At 36.6% G+C, this 20,282-nt stretch overlaps 1 protein-coding gene across 2 annotated transcripts in view; it reads right to left on the reverse strand.

Annotated features, from left to right (window-relative positions):
- The window catches only part of FIG4 (FIG4 phosphoinositide 5-phosphatase), a 124,841-nt gene that overhangs the window by 85,447 nt on the left and 19,112 nt on the right, over positions 1–20,282 (reverse strand). For both annotated transcript variants that reach the window (XM_010965410.3, XM_074368495.1), the window contains exons 2-7: positions 18,079–18,177; positions 16,692–16,815; positions 9,636–9,792; positions 6,839–6,889; positions 3,644–3,792; positions 558–686 (exon numbers count right to left, since the gene is read on the reverse strand). In XM_010965410.3, the coding sequence (XP_010963712.1) occupies positions 558–686; positions 3,644–3,792; positions 6,839–6,889; positions 9,636–9,792; positions 16,692–16,815; positions 18,079–18,177 (709 nt within the window). The remainder of the gene's footprint in view (positions 1–557; positions 687–3,643; positions 3,793–6,838; positions 6,890–9,635; positions 9,793–16,691; positions 16,816–18,078; positions 18,178–20,282) is intronic.

Below are 20,282 nucleotides of genomic sequence, written 5' to 3' on the forward strand. Positions count from 1 at the left end.
CTCTTGAAAAAAAAACTTTCACAAGTCCTAACAGCAAACTGAAAGTCCTTAGTCTGACCATCAAAGCAGGACGGTCACTGGCAGTCTGACTTCCCCTAACCAAACTCCTTCCCAAACCATACCTTCCAGAGGTTATATATACAAACCGAAAGTACAGTCCCATCAACTTTTCCACCTCTACACCCTTGTGCTTCCCCAACCCATGATCTTGCTGCCAAGGCCTGCCTTCTGACTATTGCCAGACGAAGTATGACTTTTCCCATGAGCCTGCCCCATCCTCCCCACCTGCCAGTGATTCTGCTCCTTCTCTCAGGTAAGAATGAGACTTACTACCTATATTACTCCCTATGCACACAGCATTTTCTTCCTCGGTACTTATCTGTCTATATACAACAGATCTGCATTCCTCTGTATTTCAGCTACATGGAATCATGGGTAAATTTTCCTGTTGGGTGCATGGATAATTATAATCTTATAATTCATACATAGCTTTCTACAAATTGGCACAGCATGTTTAATAATATGTATCTTAATTTTTTTTTAAAAAAAAAGGATACTTGACTGTCCACAGAACCCATGAATAATATACAACAGCCAGTCACGATGCACAGTATTTTTGATTATATCCAGAAGTTCACCGTTCCACACATACTTCATGTAAGGCTCACTACAGATCCCAAATACACCTGAAAAATAAACGGTGGTATAAGAAAGATAAGGAAATTGGTTGACATTCATTTTTAAGTTCTTACTCTTTTTGTTTTTAACTTCACAGTAAGATGCCTGATTAACAGCATGGTCATTTTCAGTGGATGAAATTCATCCTGTCGCCCAGAACACTGTGCTGATTCTGTACAAAGTTAAAGAATAAACACATTTTCTGACTTGTGGGAGTTTTCCTAAGAGAAGGGGAAACAACAAGGAAATTAAGGACACACATACAAAGATATGAATAAGGCTCAGAGACAGTGACTGGGAGCATCTCTCTGAGGTCAGAGTCCTAATCCTGGTTCTGCCTCATCAGCCGGGTGACGAGTGTGACCAAGAGTGTTTGTTACTGTCTCAGTGCCCGAGTTTCCTCAACTGTACCTGCACCATGTGGCTGCTGTCAAGATGAAAGAAGCGGGTAATGCACATAAAGTGCTCAGAACAAGCCTGGTGCCTCATGATACTTCCATAGCAGGAGTTTTATTACATCAAGCCTTCTATATGAAGAAGTTAATTTCATCAAACATGACTTCAGCAAATCCAAATAAAATTATTAAATATCAATGAGTTTTACAAAACTCATAGTAAGTACGCAATAAGAAGTAAGTGTACTTCTAAGATAATGGTTTAAAAGATTGTAACAGTTCTGGATAGAAGGCAATCAATATTATTTTTCTTCTCAAAACACATATGTTAGTAGTGTTTATATATTCCAACAAATACACTTTGGTTTTAGTCTTAAAAACTAAACTTTCTCTGCCCTTTCACTGCCATTACACAGAGCATGAATAATACAGAAATGGATTGGAGTCCTGTCTTTGCCACGTATCAGCTCTGTGACCTTTGGCAAGTTACTCAGTATCTCTGAACCTCAACTTTCTAAATTGTAAAGTGATTGTACTACTCACCTGAGAAATATTGATCAGACTAAATAAAATAATACATGCAAAGTGACAAATACACTGCCTGACACAGCAGAGACTTTAAAAAATATGTATCATTTTCCTTTTTTACCTACCCCCGTACCTTCTACCCTCACTCTCTTTCCTGCAGTTTCTCCTGTGTAGTAGGGGAATAAGGCAGCCCTCCCCTCCAAAAAAGATGTCTAGGTCCTAATCCCCAGAACCTGGGAATATGTTATGGCACATGACAAGGAGGAATTAAAGTTGCAAAAGTAAGGTTGCTGAACAGATGACCTTGAGATGGGGAGACTATTCTGGATTGCCCAAGTGGTCCCAACATAATCAGAGGGTCATCATGAGGGAAAGAGGAGTGTGAGTGTCAGCGTGGTGTAATGTGGGAAAATGCCTCGGCCGGGCCGCTGCTGGCTTTGAAGATGGGGAGGGCGAGAAAATGGACTTTTCCCTAGGGTCTTAAGAAACTCAACCCTGCCGACACTCTAATTTTAGTTCTCTGAGACCTATTTTGGACTTCTGACTTCTGTAAGATAATAAATTTGTATAGTGTTAAGCCACTGAGTTTGTGGTAATTTGCTACAGCAGCTATGAGAACCTAACACACAGTTATTCGTATTTATCAAATAGAATTGCTCTACAGATAGTAAAAAAAAATTTAGTGGCTTTCAGAGGCTTAATTCAGATCCCAGCACAGATATTCAAATTCAAATGTGAGATGACACATAGTGCAAATTTCATAATACTTTTAGCTTTTCTGTTAGTAAGTGTGATATTTAGAAGAAATGATGAGACGCATATTCAGCCACACATTATCTTGCCCTCCCTCCACCTGTCTCTAGTAGCACAGGTTACAATTCAAATGTGTGAACCATGGCAAATGTCTGTGATCCAGATGTTTGGGGTAGGGAAGGTGCACTGGGTTTGGCTTTAGCTCACATAATAGTCAATCTAATAGACTAACAAGAGTCAAAGGCAATAACAGAGGGCATTCAGTTAGTAACAGTTTCAGTCTTCTTAAAGTAGACCAGAGCCTTTGGCAAAATGCTAACAGAGCACAGCCTCTTCTCGAGTGTCCCTCAAAGACAAACCTTCTGGAACTTACATTCCACCTCTGCACCCACATCTCCATCACTATGATATAAGCTGCACTGGGGAAGATGCCCAAGGACACTACTGATTTTTCATGTAGCCAGAGTAAGTTCAATTCAGCTAAACTGCCCTAACTTTAAGCTTGAAACAATTCCTTCACAACATTCACTCTAACAATGTCTCTGGCTTTAGAGCTCTAGGCCAACCCCCAAATCGAGGGATAGAAGTTACCAATCCTGTTGTGTGACTGGCTAGTCCCAGATCTCTCGGGGCACCGCAGACTAGTCTCATAGAGGTCCTGCAGTAATCCCATAGTGGTCCTGACAGAAGCAGGGCCTGTGAGGGACCAGCAGGTCAAGCTGGGACCAAAGTCAGAACAGCCTCTGACTTGCCACAAGGGTTCCTCTGGACAGTGGCCCTGTGATCTTAATCTCTAGGCCTCAATTTCCTACTCACTCTTTATTTCTTTAAAAGTAGCATTATATCTTTTGAGCAGAGCTTTTATGAGGATTAGTGATATTATATGCAAATATCTAGGACACAACAGGCAACTCATGGTAACTTTTGTCTAAAACTCAGCCTAGATGAATTGGTCTCTATGGAGGAAAATAAGGTGGTGGTGTGTATTCTCCAATGTTTAAAAACAAAATTCTCCATTCACAGAGCTGAATGTATTCCATAAAAAGTACATGAAATTTGGTAGAAAATGTCAGCATACAATTTTTTGGCTGGCCCACTATGAAATCAACTATCTGGTGATGATCTCTATAAAAATGAATTGGTCGAGTTCATGTATCTGAAACAACCTCATGTAATGACAAAGAGCAAAGAAGGATGGAGAAACATGCGGGAAATGTGAATAAATTTAATGAGATGCTGTTTCATGGATGCCACATTAACGTATTTTAGATGTGCTAAAAACTACCTACCGCTTCCACCCTGTGTAATTAATCCTTCATCTTCAAAGATGTCAAAGCTCTCCTGGCGGCTCTGGGTTGTTTCTGACTTTAACATCTCCAGGGGCATTCGCAAGACAGTGAGGTTATATTGAAGTGAGTGGGACAAATCATAGCTGTAACTGAGAACAGAACAGAAACTTAATAAGAATTAGAAAAGCAAAATATATTTCATAGTCCTGGCTCCCAGAAGGAAATAAAATCTATGAACTAAAATACTTAGCACCTGTTACTTCTCTTGGAAGCAGTGTTGTTTAAACAAGCACTGTAAAACACAGTAAACCATGAGTATAATTGGAAATTTAAAAGTCACTGCATGATTTAGGCATTTGCATAACTAGAAATACACAATACAATGTGACTAACCTACAGTCATTGATTTGCTTTTTTTTTTTTTTTTTGCTTCACACTGAAATTAATCTAAGTTCATGGTCCTGTACAAAGGGGTCACACTCTCACATGTATCTGAATGGAGGACAGTAAATGTTACAACATCTACTGCAACATCCGTTCATGGTCTGTACTCTAGTTTACCTATGAATGGAAATAATTCTATTAATTATTAATGGTGGTACCATAACTAACTTAGTAATAAAATACAAATAAGCAAGTAACACAAGTGATTGCAGTGAAACATGTTTGAGGAGAATAACAGCCATCCAAAATTATGTCTGTGCGAATTTGACCTTTAGGCCAAAAGAAATCCTTTACAATTTTGATTCCACAAAATTAATAATTTTTGGAAGTATCTCTAGCTATATTTTTAGCACATAATTTCAGAAGGTATCTAGAATTAGTTAGGTTTATACACATTTTAAAGTATTTTAAACATGTTTTAAGGTGGGTACAATTTAGTCTGGTGATTTACATATATTATTTTAATTATCATTTCTTCCTTAATTTATTAATATGTTGATTGAAATTGATTTCATCAATGAAATTCAATTTTACCATATTTGCTTGATAGAGCCATTATTTTTACTAGCATCTAACCTCAACAGGGATTAAAAACTGTATTAAGAAGTTGGTTTTTCAATCCCATTTATAAGAGCATAAAAAATACTTAGGAATAATTTAACCAAGGAAGTAAAAGATCTGTACACTAAAAATTGTAAGACACTGATGGAATAAATTGAATAAGACAAGTAAATGGAAAGAGACCCAGTGATCATGGAACAGAAGAATTAATATTGTTTACAAGTCCAAAACAAGTGGTATTCACCAATGTTTAAATACCATACCATACCAAAGCCATCTACAGATTCAATGAAATCCCCATCAAAATTCTAGTGACATTTTTCACAGAAATAGAAAAAACAATTCTAAAATTCATTTGGAACCACAAAAGACCCCTAGCAGCCAAAGAAATCTTAACAAAGAACATAGCTGGAGGCATTACATTTCCTATCAAACTTTATTACAAAGCTGTAACATTTAAAACAATATTTTACTGGCATAAACAAAGACACCTAGACCAATGAAACAGAATTGAGAGCCCAGAAATAAGCCACTCATATACAGTCAACTAAAGTTGACAAGGAAGCCAAAAAGACAAATGGGGAAAGAATAGTCTCTTCAATAAATTGTGCTGGGAAAACTGGATAACAACCTGCAGAAGAATGAAATTGGACCCCTGTATGCCACTCACAAAAATAAACTCAAAATGGATTAAAGACTTAAACATAAAACTCAAAACTAAAACTACTCCAAAAAAAAAAAAAAAACAAACAAAAAAAAAACCAGGAGAAAAGCTCCTTAATGTTAGTCTTACAAAGATTTTTTGGCTAAGACACCAAAAGTGCAAGCAACCAAAGCAAAAATAAACAGAAAATACATCAAACTAAAAAGCTTCTGCACAGAAAAACAAACAGCAAAATAAAAAGGCAATTTACGGAATGTGAGAAAATATCTTATCTAACAGGGGTCAATATTTATTATATGCAAGGAACTCTTACAACTCAAAAAAAAGGGGAACAATCTGATTTTAAAATGGGCAAATTACTTGACTAGACACTTTTCCAAAATCCTGTGAATGGCCCAAAAGTGCATGAAAAGATGCTCAACATCACATCAGGGAAATGCAAATTGCTCTATATCTACCTGGCCTACATACTGGTCATGTCAGTGATGGTATAATACTCTATTATGTTGCTCTGCTATAATTTATTTGCTTGTTGTTCAATTATCAATATTTTGGTTGTCCCCATGTTGGTTGGTTGGTTTTGTTTGGGCCATCATAAATAAAGAAGCTATTAATATCTCTTTACAAATAGGGATTAATATTTTCTCTCATTTATTTTCTTCAGATATACTTTCATATATACTTAATGTCACATTCCTCTCTGGGAAAACTATTAATTTATAATGCAAATAGTAGTACATTGGTATTGCAGTAGCTCTTCCTATTCTGAATTCATTTTTACCTAATTTTGCTAGATTATTAACTGAAAATTAAACTGTATAATTGTTACAACTCTGTATAAAGACTGAATGAAGATTTCATTTTTATAATTCAAAATTATGAAATAAGAATATTTAAAATCCTAACTAAAATAAAGATGATTTTTATAGTGAAAATCATTATCATTTATCCATTCAAAAAGAATCTGAAAAGTACATATATGTATATGTATAACTGAATCACTTTGCTATACAACTGAAACTAACATTAAAAATCAACTACACTCAGTTTAAATTAAAAAAATAAATTTAAAAATGTATCCATTCAAAACTTCAAATATCAGATTTTTTATTGAGTTATAGTCGGTTTACAATGTTGTATCAATTTCTGGTGGTATAGCAGTTTTTCAGTCGCACATGAATATACATATATTCATTTTCATATTCTTTTTCACTGTGAGCTACTACAAGATCTTGGCTATCTTTCCCTGTGCTATACAGTATAAACTTGTTTATCTATTCTATATATACCTGTCAGTATCTATAAATCTCAAACTCCCAGTCTGTCCCTACCCACCCTCTTTCCCTCTATCAGATTTTTAAAAGGAGAAAATATCTGTATTTTTATTATTTTAGATGATAAGATTTGGCTATTTAAAAAAAGAATAATCAAAGTAGTATTGTGTCCTCTGATTCTGTTTTTAACCCTCTGGAAAGTAATATAAACATTTAAGAGACTCATGGGAACAAAACTAAGCTCAAACTTACCTAAAGTAAAAATTGCTAGATAGGTCCACATTTTGAAATATTCGTAGATACCTAAAAAAAATGATGACTATAGTTAACAACATGATGACTATAGTTACCACTGCTGTATGATATACATGGAAGTTGTTAACAGAGTAGATCGTAGGAGTTCTCATCACAAGGGAAAAAATGTTTTTTTCTTTTTGGTGTATCTATCTGAGATGCTAGATGCTAATTAAACCTATTGCAGTAATCATTTCACAATACATATAAGTCAAGCCATTATGCTCAACAACTTAAATTTATACAGTGATGTATGTCAATCATATCTCATAAAACTAGGGATTAAAAACAAAAAATCAAAGCATATTGCATTCATACAATAATATTATTTTTCACAGGTTAACATAATATGTATACACACACACACATATTAATACTTGTAAATACACTCACTGAAACTAGAGAATTCAATCCATAACTGAAGAAGGAATTTCATCTGGAGCAATTTCTATGTATCTTGATCATCGCTTCTGAGACCCTTAACTTTACAAGTTTGATCATTTCCTTACCACTGATTATTACAGAGGGAAAGTCTTGCCCTAACAATATGGGGCACCTAGACTTTGGGCAAGATAGAAGTAAACACTGTTCTTATTTTCATAATGTGCTTTATAAATGCTTTAAGGTTGGAGAGGGGAGGAACAAAAACAAGCAAAAATGTTTGTGAGTCACCATTTTAAGTTGGAAAGGTTTTTAAACTGGAAAAAAAAAAAAGGTACAGAATAAAATACCCATCTACCTACCACATAGGATGAACAAATGTTAACATTTTTTCATATTCATTTCAACTTTTTAAAGACATTGATCACAAATGTGTACTGGATTTGTCAAATATATTTTCTATAAATATTAATATAATCATAATTTTTCCCAACAATATTTCCATGTGGTGAATTGCTCCAGCAAATTTTCTAATGTTAATACAGCCATGCATTACAGGGATAACCTCCACTTGACATTATGAAATGCATAGTATTTTATTTCCTAAAATTACCAAATATTTTCACTTAAATGCATTATTGGGTTACACAGTTTTATAAATATGTTAAAAGTTTACTTACCCAGTAATAGTCATCAGTCTACTTATAATAAGCTTTTAATATAGTTGTATCTTATTCTGGATAATGTCCACTTACCACACAACATTAATCATAAGATAAATTACGCTTTAAAGATAGTCAAATCACTATATAGAACAAAATAATTTGTTTTACTATTCTTGGCTAAAGAATCATAAAGATAGGGCTTATAAATAACATAAACCTCTTCACCTTTTCTCCATCCCTTGGATTCATATGCATTGGTATATCTGACTCACTTTTAATCAATATACTATGCCTGCCTGTAAGCTACAAGAGATACAATATTTTCAAGTTAGCGTAAAACAAATGTTCCCTTTATCTGATAAATTCTATTTATCATTATCTGAAACAAATTATTTTTTTTAACCACCTTACTTCCAAATATCATCAAAGACAATGTCACAACTGTCCAGAAAACCACTATCTAAGAGGGTCTTAAGCCAGAGAGCCATACCACCTTTAAGTTTTGGTTCATGTAGCTAGAAGAACACTATAAATGGACATATTGTATTTAAAATCTAAACTGTTATCTTCCCTGAAAATTTATAAACATGCCTAACTTTGTTCCATTTTAACCTTTATAATATTAAACCAATTCTAGTCTTTCTCTTTCAATTTATTGATTAATTAAATAGCCTTTCCCCACAGTTCCAAAGCTCTGATGATATCCCATAAAAACTTTTTAAAGTTTCAAATCTATAGACGAATTGGTGGAAAAAAAGCAGTATAATGAACAGCAGTATGTCCATTACCAGTATTCACTGTTAAATCTTTCTTCTTAAATTTACACACATATGTTTCCTCTCTTTAGGTACACAAGTACGTTTTATTTCTCTAAACTATCTACATTAAGTAGCAGACATAATGACACTTCAGTCATATTTTAGTATTTATCTATTATGAACAAGGACAATCTCTGAAATAACCACAATACCACACCTCAAATTTAATACTCATCCAATATCACCCAGTATACAGTCCATATGCAAACTGTCCCAATAAAGTCGTTTGTAGCTCTCTCTAGTGTGTGTGCGTGTACACGTGAATGCACACACGTTTTCATCCAGGATCCAACAGAAATTCAAGTGTTGCGTTTTGTCATGTCTGTGCTGAAATATAGAATAACTCTCTGGCCCTTCCTATGTGTGATGACACTGACATTTTTGAAGAATCCTGGCCAGTTGTCTTACAGAATGTCCCACAATACAGATTGGTCTGGTTATTTCCTCATGTTTAGATTCAACTTAAACATTTTGAGCAAGAAAATGACACAAGTAACATGTGTCCTTCATAGTGCTTCAAATCAAGAGGCAAATAATGTCAGGTTTGTCTCATTATTGGCAATGCTAAGTTTGACCATTTGGTTAAGCACATTTGTCATTTTTTTCCTCTTTGTAAATAATAAAGATACTGATGGAGTATGGTATGTTGAGTCTGAGTATCTGTTCTTCAGCAATAACCTCTCCCCTAACAGCTTTAGCAGCCACTGCTGATCTCACCCGAATCAACTGTCATAATGAAGGTTTCTCAACAGCCCTTGAACAAAAGCTGTAGCATCCCAAACCAGTACTTTACATTTTTAACATAACATTTACAATATTTTTTACTATATTTTGTTTTCTAATTGGTCTACCACATTAAAAAAAAAATTAGCAGTTACCACCAATACGTACCTAGCTTCATCAGGATGAGTAACCCGCACAGAATCGTTGGGTATATAGATCATGTTTGTATCTTCAATCTTATATATTGCGTGACCTCCAATATCTGCCATCTTCCTCCTTTTAGTTATTAACACGATATAATAGCCTTCTAGAAACCTGACAAAACCTACACAATGAAAAAAGGGGAGATACATACAATGTCCCTAAACTTAGCAATGCTTTTAGATACATGTTTAGAAGGTAAAAGACTTTTGACACATTTCCAACTTGATTACTTCTCTGTGATTTATAGCCATACACATTTTCAGTGGTCTTAGAATTATTCTCCAAAAATATCTAGACTGACATTTATCTCATTTAAAAATATTACTCCAAACAATTTTGTTTCATTCACTCCTTTACATTTAGTCTCATTCCAAATAGGACTGAGATACTTGAAGCAAAAATATATACAAGATTAAGGGGCATTGTTCAATGGATGAGAGAGTGTCAGTTCTGCAAAATGAAAAAGTTCTGGAGATCTTTGGCACAACAAGGTACACATAGTTAACACTACTGTATTGTACACTTTAAAATGGCTAAGATTGTAATTTTATGTTATGCTTTTTATATAGATAGAGGTAAAAAGTATGTCAAACAAAAACATAAACTCTCAGAAACTTATAGTACTAAGCTAACATGCACTGTCAATTTTGATGGAGGACAAAGATGAAGCATCTCCCTAGATCTGTTTGATCATGGACCCTTCTCCCCATTTTTAAAAAGAAATTAGCCAATAGATAAATGTTCTCAGGAACAAAAAATGTTGCTCAAAAAGAAGAACTTCATAGACTCTTCATTACTAGTGGTAAAACTCAATTTGAGCCAGCTCTTTAAAAAAGGAATTCATATTAAGGAAACTGAGGTGTTCCATGACACCAATGGGCACCAGTATGATTGAGCTTCAGAAAGAAACCTAGTCAAGATGCCTCTCTGACCATGTGCTACCAGCTTTTCCTTCACAGACCAGGCACCTCACTGGGTCACGTGGTGAGAAACACAGATGATGATAGAGCTAGGCTTTACATTCAAAAGCTTCACTGGGAAGAAACAACTTTATCAAGTTCAATTCCAGATTTCCCAGGGAAGGACTAAGATTGGCCCAGTTCGGATTGGGTACCCAATCCTGGACCAACCAACTGTTGCCAAAGACTAGAGTCACTGTGCATTAAAAGTCAAGTATACAATAACTAGGTGACTTAGGTTGGGGGGGGTGGTGCCAGTTCCCAGGAAAATGGTGAGGCTGAGCAAACAGAACAGCATATCCAGCAAACAGCACATCCTTCCTTCAATCTTCCACCAATATCAATTCTGCTAGTTAAGCTTTGTATGAATACTAGAGTGCTATAAAGTTACATTTTATGTCAAATCATTGGGATGCACGTGTTCTAAACCAGTGATTAAAGAAAGACCAATGTGTGTCTTTATGTTCAGTAGCTCTGAGTTCTCAGCAACATACTAGTTACCGCACAGTCTTGGCGAAACATTTTCTGGCTCCCAAAACTTTTGCTTTGAGAGTTAAAACTAACTCTCTTGGTGGTTGCGGGGAGAGGGAGGGGGACACTTCTGAAATGGTTACATGAGGGGCTCAGCAGACCCTATCCCCAGTGAAGTAACCATAACTGGTGAAAATTATAAAAACAAAACATTAAAACATTGAAAGTTTCTGGAAATTCTAATGGCATACAGCAAACAGAGAAACATTTATTCAAGAAAATCTACTAGATCTTGGAAAGAGCATCAAGTCTGTGGCATTTGAACCATAAATTGCTTCCTTTCTACACCTCTCTCAATTCAATGCAACAGAGTATCTACTCTGGGCAGGAGTCACCAAAAAGACAGTACTCCCTTCTCCGTCCCCAGCTCTCAGTCCAGGGCCACGGCTTCTGCTCAGGAGGTGCAGGCCACCAGCATTTCTCATCCCTTCCAGCCTGTGTTGCAGAAGCTCTATTCCAGGAAAGCACATCTGAAATCAGGGGCTCTTTTCTTCTACCCAACTCCAACTTGCAGAGTGGAGGCTCTACCCCAGCACGACTGGTCAAGAAGACAGGATCCCTCTCCCCAGCTCACTCACCGGGTGAGTCAGACACAGTCATGTACAGCTGACTTCCTATCACAAACAATGGAGACCAGAAGGCTGTGGGATTATATATTCAAGGCACTGAAAGAAAAACCAACTCAAGACTCTTACAAATGACAGAACCATTTATCAAAACTAACTTTCTTGTGTGTAAATGTAGGTATGCGCTCTCTCGCTCTCGCTCTCTCTCTCAGAGTGTTATAAAGTCTGAGCTAGGATCTTGGCGCTATACATTTTTACTGTAGAATTGGCAAATACCAATTGTCTGTGTCTGATTATTCTCAGCTGACAAAAAAAGGAAATTAGAAATTTAATATATTAACATAAATGAACCAAAATATATGAGAAAGATACCTCAAGGATTTTAGGAACCAGGCTACTGCTATTAAAACAATGAAAAATACTTATATTTTAGAGATCCACAAAGCACTTCAAAAAAAAAAAAAGTTCATTTATGCTCCTCCCCACCTCTCCTTGGAGACTAGCCAAAAGTTCCCTGACTAAAACTCAGGATGTAAGGTAGGAAGGAAAAAAAGCTGATGTCAATCTCATTAAAAGCTAGTTAGGGAGTAGTTATCCTTTTAGAAGGCTAAAGTCGACAAAAGTACAAAAGTAAAGGTCTTGGAAACAGCGTAACACCCAAAAAGAGAATCTCTTTGGGTTTAAGTAATAAGTATTTCCAAGATGAAAGCGTTTCCCCTTTATTCCTGTTTTATACATTAAAACTCTCTAATAATTTCTCTTAACCTGCATTCCAAATAAATTTTAATTTTATGTTTTTAGCTCTAGATTATAAAAGGACATGCAGGATAAAATAAATAATTTTAATAAAGTAAATATACTGCACAAAAGAGACTTTTCTACCAGCACAAGCGCTTTCAGCATGTTATAAATGAGATTATTTTCTTTTTCCCTTTCAGCACCAATTGGAACCATCACTCCTTTTTAAAAGGTTCCTATCAAATACAGGCAACAGTTAAAAGGCTTCAGTTTGGTACAGACCTCGGTCAAGAGTCAGCCTATTTTTAACACACTGAAAACCAGAACAAGTTTTTTGTCTTTATTCTATGTACTTCTGATCTCAGACCAATTTCTCTGAGAGCTTCCCAGAAGCCTAGATGACAGGGGATTTCTCTCTCTCCAAGCAGAGAAGGCTGTATCATTTGAGATGGTCACCAAAAAAAGTAGGTGAAAAAGGACAGCCTGAGACATGGGGTGGTATGGAGTTCTGGTGGCGGGAGAGGACCCCACCAGCCCACCAACAGGGAAGGAGGCAGAAGCCTGCTGAGGGGCACCACGTCAGCTAATCACTGTCTTAAAAGCCTTCAGGGAAAACAGTGCTCTGACAGAGAAGTATCAAACACTTCCAAAAGAGCCCCAAGTGACCCTCTGACACCAAAGCTATTGCTCCCTTACTAGGCTGAGACTCACACTTTATTGTTGTTTTCCTTATTATCTTGGATCTGCAATCTATTTTTAAGGGTGTGACTTTATATAACAACTGAGTCCATCTCAGTCTGCTGCAATGACGTTTCCTCTACCACTCCCCTTCAGTGCACTGGCAGCTTACAAGAGTATCCTCTGACAGGTGACGTAGGCAGAAAGAGGACAGAGACCTGAGGCTATGTATCAAAAGGGGCTGGATGTTCACAGAGCTGCAAGTAGCAAGGACTGCAGGCGCCAGCCACCGACTCCATCCACGCACCCAGGACCAGCTGAAACAACCTTGTGAGGGATGCTCATGATCCCATCCAGTGGCTTCTCAAACCTCCTGCTGGCTGCCAGATAACGATGGAGCAGCTCAGAAATGGGCAAGGCAGCTACAGGACTGGATCAGTCCATGTCTAAGGACCAGTGATGGTCCACGAGCTTTCAGAACCAGCCCATGAAGAGACATGTAAACAAACGGAAAATAAGGGTTCAGAAACTTGAGAGCAACTTGGGATCGCCACAACATCTGAGTTCATGATCAACAAACCCGCTGTGGACAGAGCACAGACTAGGTTGGGGCAATGCAGTCCAAGCACCAGATAAGTTACCATAGCAGGAGCATGTATCGGTCTGTGACGTATTGGTGGAAAAAAAATCTGGCCCTTTGCTACAGATTGTTGAGAAGCACTGGTCTAGATTCTTATAGACTGTAAATTAAATTAACCATTATAACAGTCCAAATATCCCAGCAAAATTACTATGCACAAATTAAGCACGCTGAAAAAGTTAAGGGAGAAAATATTTCAGTCATAGAACAGAAGATAACCATTCTAGCCCTTTCACACACTCATTTTGACAACCAGAGTATACATTTTTCAGAGATAAGCATTTTGTATTTTGCTCTGCAGTATCCCTCATTATTTCTAAGTCAGTACTAGACAAATTATAGGCTTTTATTAACTCCCTATTTATTCTTCAAAGATTCTAAGCTTGATTTGCATGGTTGAACTAGAATACATAAAGTGCATTTCCATGAAAATAATAAATGCTTATTTATTAATAAATGGTACATCACTGTGTCACTTTGCTGGTAAGCCAGTCTTATAGTGACTTCACCATTCAAGTACAGCCTCCAATCTGAGAGGCCTCTAACTGCAAGAGAAAAAACTACCACAACACCTAAAAACGCCACCTCTAAGAGAAACATGGAGACGCAATCAGCCCTCACCCGAAGTTTATTAAAATGTTTGTGTACAAGATGAATATCTAGTAATAAACTTGGTTATCAACTGATTAAAATAAAGCTTTGGTTTTACAAGCCTAGTTATCAATATATTTAAAATGAAGCAAGGAATATTGCTGAAAGCAAATATGCCCAGAACAATGAAGAATGACTAATGTACCATAAAAACAACAGTGCAGCATCGAGAGGCCATTTAATGTAAAGGAAACTGCCCAATATGACTCCAGAACACCAAGGGAAGCTATTATTAAACAGTCCAATAACTGATCTTCACTTTGTTATATTTAATCATCAAGGAAGGAATAATTAACCCTGGCTAATGAGGCATTCAATATTACCTATACTTTAGGAAATTTTCATTAAAAAGTTGTATAAAGTATCTGCATTTCAGGGAGTAATCTTAACCTATTAAGTAACTAATTAAGCCTACTGTATTAACGTTTTATTTCCAGGTTTTTTCCCTTTGGTTTAAAATGTAAGCAACACAAAGTAGAATTTAACACATATGGAATGTACAGAATTTAAACACATGAACTCAGATGACATACACATCCATGCACACGCCCACAAACACTTATCCATTTAAACACAAAAGCTCAAGGGATTTGTCAAGACTGACGTACAGAGAAGGGGCCAGTCCCACGGAGAAGAAACTCATCATACCCACCACTCTAGACCTTTCCCAGGAGCAGACTAAGACACAAAATGGACCTAAAGGGATTGTGCATGAAGAGCTATATCACCCCAAGGAAAGCAAACTTCAAATACGGCAGAATATATATAATCAAAGTCTCAACAAATATAGAGTCACCAAATAGAAAGTGCTAATCAGAAAAAAACGAACCTAAGAATGTGAAACTATATAGCATAGTTCAGTCCACATTAATTTTGTTAACATCCATAGACACCAGTCAGTCAATACTGCATGCAGTCCAGTAGGTTTAAGAAGCGGAGACAGAATTTTGTAAGTGTTTAAAAAAAAAGAAAAATAGACTTGAAATGAGGCTCGGTCAACAGGGAGGGTGAAATACAACTGCCCTCTGCTTGGCTGCCCGAGCCCCAGGCGATATGGGCTCACCCAACCACTTGCAAGCATTCCAGGGCCCATGGGCACCTTCAGGCCTCTGCTGTCGTCCCTCCTGGGGCTCTCTCCTCCCTTTCCCACATCCATCCAAATCTTGTTCCTCCTCCAGGGTCCAGCCCGAGTTTCATCTTCTCTAGGAAGTCCTTCCCGGCCAATCTACCTCTTACATAATCTCCAATACCATTTAAATTCTACTACACAGCCTGGCTCTTAATTGCAGTCTTGGGATTGTTTCCTGTGCACTGGGTTCTGTCGCCTTAGTCTAGTTATCCTAAGACCCCCTGGGACAAATCCATGGTACAGCAAAGACAGGTTTATTAACTCCCTACCACAAGGGACAACGCACCAGAGAAACAGTGGGGCATCTCAGATGCCCCCCAAGCTGGACCTCAGAGTCCTTAAAGGCCGAGGCCATTTCTATATTTGTTCATGAATAAATACAGCAAAGGGAATTACTACAGGATTGGGGGAAGAGTTTAGGTAAAATTTACACAAAGAGGCTCAAACCAAAGCAAGGCTGTATGTAAAGAGATAAGCAAGTCTGGACTGTGAAGTAGACTCAGGGTCTTGTTTCTCTGAAAACAGTAAAGTTAGCACAGCTGTGGACTCCTGTGTCCAGAAACCCCCTATCTCAAGTTCTGTGTTGGAGCTGTCAATCGAGACTGCTTCTTGGCATCAAAATGACTTAGATCATCCAGGCAAGAGGGGGATATTCTCTCTTACTGACGTAATTTTAAAGAGCAAAGTTCCTGATAGTCTGTGATCTTAGAGAACAAAATTTCTTAGTGAGTAAGACAGCAGTTGTCATTCAAAGAAGGGGGTTATGACACTTTATGCTGCAGCATGTCCTTGGGAGAAATTCCTAATTAAAAAGCCGGTTTTACCTGGATTTGATTTTCCAGCTGATGTTTACAGTCCAAGCCAATTTTTACTTTTTAGACAGCTGACTCCTAAAAGTCCAAACCATTGCTATATTTGTTTGTATCCCGTATGAAACTGAGCATAGTGCTGAGCACACAACAAATGCTGTATAAAGGCTGTCTGATATGGGATTGACGAATGATGAAGTTTTAAACAACAAAAGGCACAGAGGATGGGTCACATTTATGCTATGTAGCCTTGCAAACTATCTTCAAGTCATCCATGTGGGAAACAAAAGAGGTCACAAGAGGGAGGCACAGTTCTTACCTACAACACCAAAAGCTGAAACAGCTCGAAATAACCCGGAGGATCCTTTCTGTCCCATCTTTGTCCTGTTTCCTAGATCCAAGCGGCCAAGAAGTTCTCGCACTTCTTGTTGAGTATACACATGCTAAAAATAAGCAGATTTAACCTGTAAGGTTGGGCTCACTTTAGATTGATTATTTACCCCTAATAACAAAAACTTACCTACAAAATCAGCTATTTCATAGAGAAGTATACAGTAGTGCAAGACTAAGCTACAATTTTAAAAAGCCAACATATTCTTTCACGTTAGTAATTAAGGGTGGTTACTGGATCTCAGGTTGCTGTACCAAAAGAGGGTATCAAAACCCCATCTTCTGAACCAGAAATTCAGAGATTTAGGGGATCCACAGACAAATTTCAAAAAACCTCTAAACATCTTAAAATTGCATGCAAAGTTTTGGTTATATGTGCATTTTTATGACAAGGCCCATAGCTTTTCTTAGATCCTCAAAGAGATCCCTGATTAACCACTCCCACTCCTAAAATAAGCCAAGAATCACGACATTATATTAATAAAAACCATTGGATGGTATGAGTGTTGAGGGGAGGGACAACCATGACACCCAGTAGTACAGGAAGTCACGAAATACAGTTTATCTAAAATATTATAACACAGAAAATTGTTTTTCAAAGAGCTTAATGAAAATGAGTTCCAAACTGTGGCTACTAATGTATCTGAAAAATCAGGAATCTTCATGGATTCGGAAATTATCACAGACAGGAACTTCAGGTACAAAGGGTTAGTCAGGTGCTCTCACTTGAAAGAGTTAAAGTCAGCAGTTCAATTTCACCATATTGTATTTCTCTTTTGACGAAAAGCCTCGTGTTTTTGTGCCACCTTGAATGAAGCCTCTGTATTTTTGACTCTGGATAACATAACATGTGGATAAGAATAGCTTAACATTTCTCTAGCAAATTTTCAAGAGACCCTGCCAGTTTTAGCAGCACAGTAAGAAGTATGCAGTAGAGGAGTCCTTCCTTATTTCAAGTAGCTTCATATTAAGGCACAGTAATAAATAATCTCTTTGGTGGACACAATATTAAGAGTTATACTGAATCCTTAAAATGTCACCCCTTTAAGAAAATATATTCATTATCTTATCCAAAGAGTTTGCTTTGTAAAATAAATCAAAACGAGGGACAAAGTGTAATTCTGGCATACTTTCTGACATCAGTAATTTTGAGAAACCAGATTAGAGATTCAAATCTTAAGACAATCATGAAAAATAACTGTAATTTTTAGATGCACGATAAAAAAATATGTCACTAGAAGCTGGGAGGATATTTCATACCCTTTAAACAACAATTTCAAAGTTTCTGTTTGTATTCAGGTTTGCAAGATACTTACCCTGTCATCAATTATGACCAAATCTTTTGGTTCTGTTCTATCAATTTTCAAAACACGGTATTTTGTTTCTGCATGATTGCTCCCAACTAGAAAGTATCTCTATAAATGAAAAGAAATGTCATTAGTTTTTGAAGGCAGTTTGCCTTACACACATTTTATAATCACTTCAATTTTTTAAATTAAATATACTAATAAAGTCAGGTTACTTTTTAAAAGAAATATTTCTGTTAAGTATAACTGGCAGATTAAAAAAAGGCTAATTCTGAAAGGTCAATTTAAAAATTGAAATATTCACAGTGGTGTCATGATAACCATCAGTCTGATATTTAAAATGTACCCAGTAACCAGGTCAGATGAATTTAATTATATTATATAGAGATTAACCTAACTGATTGGAGACTGATGTTTAAACTTTGCCAGGAAGGAGCAGCTCTGGTAAGAATTAGAAAGCTCAACATATAATTAAGAATGCTTAAACAATTATAGCTATTAAAATACTGATATTTTTATCAAGTAAATCTTCACAAATTTTCTGTAGAAGACTAAAAATGACTTTAATGTAACAACTATAAAAATCCACCCCAAAGTCCTATAAAAGATTAAAATGAGTGTACTTTCCCAAATGGCTTCTTATAGATAAGCTACAGGAAATAATTAATATTCTTCCTTTCCTGAAACATTTCCTTGGGGCATTATACCTGAACACATTAGTCTTCTTAAATGAATACTGAGAACAAAATGAATAATAAAAATACAGAAAAATAATCATCCTACATTTAAAGAAAATGACTTTAAGAAAACCCGAATACGATGAATAATTTTAAAATTGTGCTTAAGAAAATAAGTAAAACTTCATTATGAAAAATAAACTATTTGAAGATACCTTGCTTCAAAAATGTCCTTTAAAGTGGCACTATCTCAACACTGCAAAAATAGAGAACACACTGCCACCATCAACTGGAATCCTACCATCTCACTGGTCACGTAAGATACAGATACACAAAGCAATTAAATAGGAAATACGATTCTGTAGATTAACGGCCAAACTGAAGTATGTAGACCAGAGGAATTCAGAGCAGGAAAGATTAGTGTTGGGTACTATAGATGCAGGAAATATCCTAGGAATTAGGACTTGAATTGAGCCTAAAAGGATGGGTAAGATTTTTTTTAAGTAAGATTTTATAACAGAAGTATATATATAACAGAAGATATGTATAACAGAAGCTGAGCACTTGGTTATATTGTTTTAATGCTAAATCTATAGTAATAGATGGGTTTTTAAATTATTAAGTATATATGTTTATAAAGGTCTGACCTAGACTTCCAGATTATAAGTAACAAGACTGTATGTTAAAAGATGATGGGTGAGCCCCGTCTTAGGAGGAAAGCCAAGCAAAATACTGAATCCCTCATCTCCTAAGGAGAGGAAGAATCTGGACGTTAGTGCCAGTTATAATGAGGTAGAAATAAAGCAATTATGGTTAAAATTCATAAACTAACTTGAGACATCCACTGACCAGGACTTGACGCACTGGGGGAGCAGCCAGAAGGGCAGGAAGACAGAGAGGAGGTCAAAGGTTCTCAGCCTGGCCGCTGCTAATTCTTCCCAGAGATCCCACCCTCCACTGAGAGGACTGAGGGTAACCAACCTAGTGAATAAACCTTAGAAGGATGGTCTATAAACTAGCCATGTTTCTTAGCAGAAAAGGGACCCACCTTCTCGAGGACTTGAGGAAAAACAGCTCCCAAGAAAGGAAAAAGCAAGTGAAAGACCTGGGAGGGGGAGAAGGTTGGCATGTTTGTTAAAGGAACAAGACTAACTGAGAAAATGTTCCTAACACACCTAACAGTGAATAGTGTTCAACATAAAGAAGGCACTCAATGAGTGTTACTTCCTTTTCTCTCCTTTACCTTTGAAGATGTCAGTGTATTTGAGAAAAACATGTCACTGTATTTGAGAAAAAGACAAAAAAAAAAAAAAAAAGAGGGAAAAAAGAGATACCCCAGAGGAAAAAAAAGCATGTGCAGGAGCAGAATGGAGCCCGACTGGGAAAATGCACAAATCTAACAGTAATCAGTCTTTGTCCTCAGCAGAGAAGAGCATGCAAATTAACAACCATGAATTATAGTGTGCTGCAACAGAGGTCGGAACTGGATGCGGTGACAACACAGGAAGGACCTTTAACTCATCTGGGGAGGGTCAG

The sequence above is a fragment of the Camelus bactrianus genome, chromosome 8 (assembly GCF_048773025.1).
Source record: "Camelus bactrianus isolate YW-2024 breed Bactrian camel chromosome 8, ASM4877302v1, whole genome shotgun sequence".
In the NCBI taxonomy this organism is placed as follows: Eukaryota; Metazoa; Chordata; class Mammalia; order Artiodactyla; family Camelidae; genus Camelus; species Camelus bactrianus.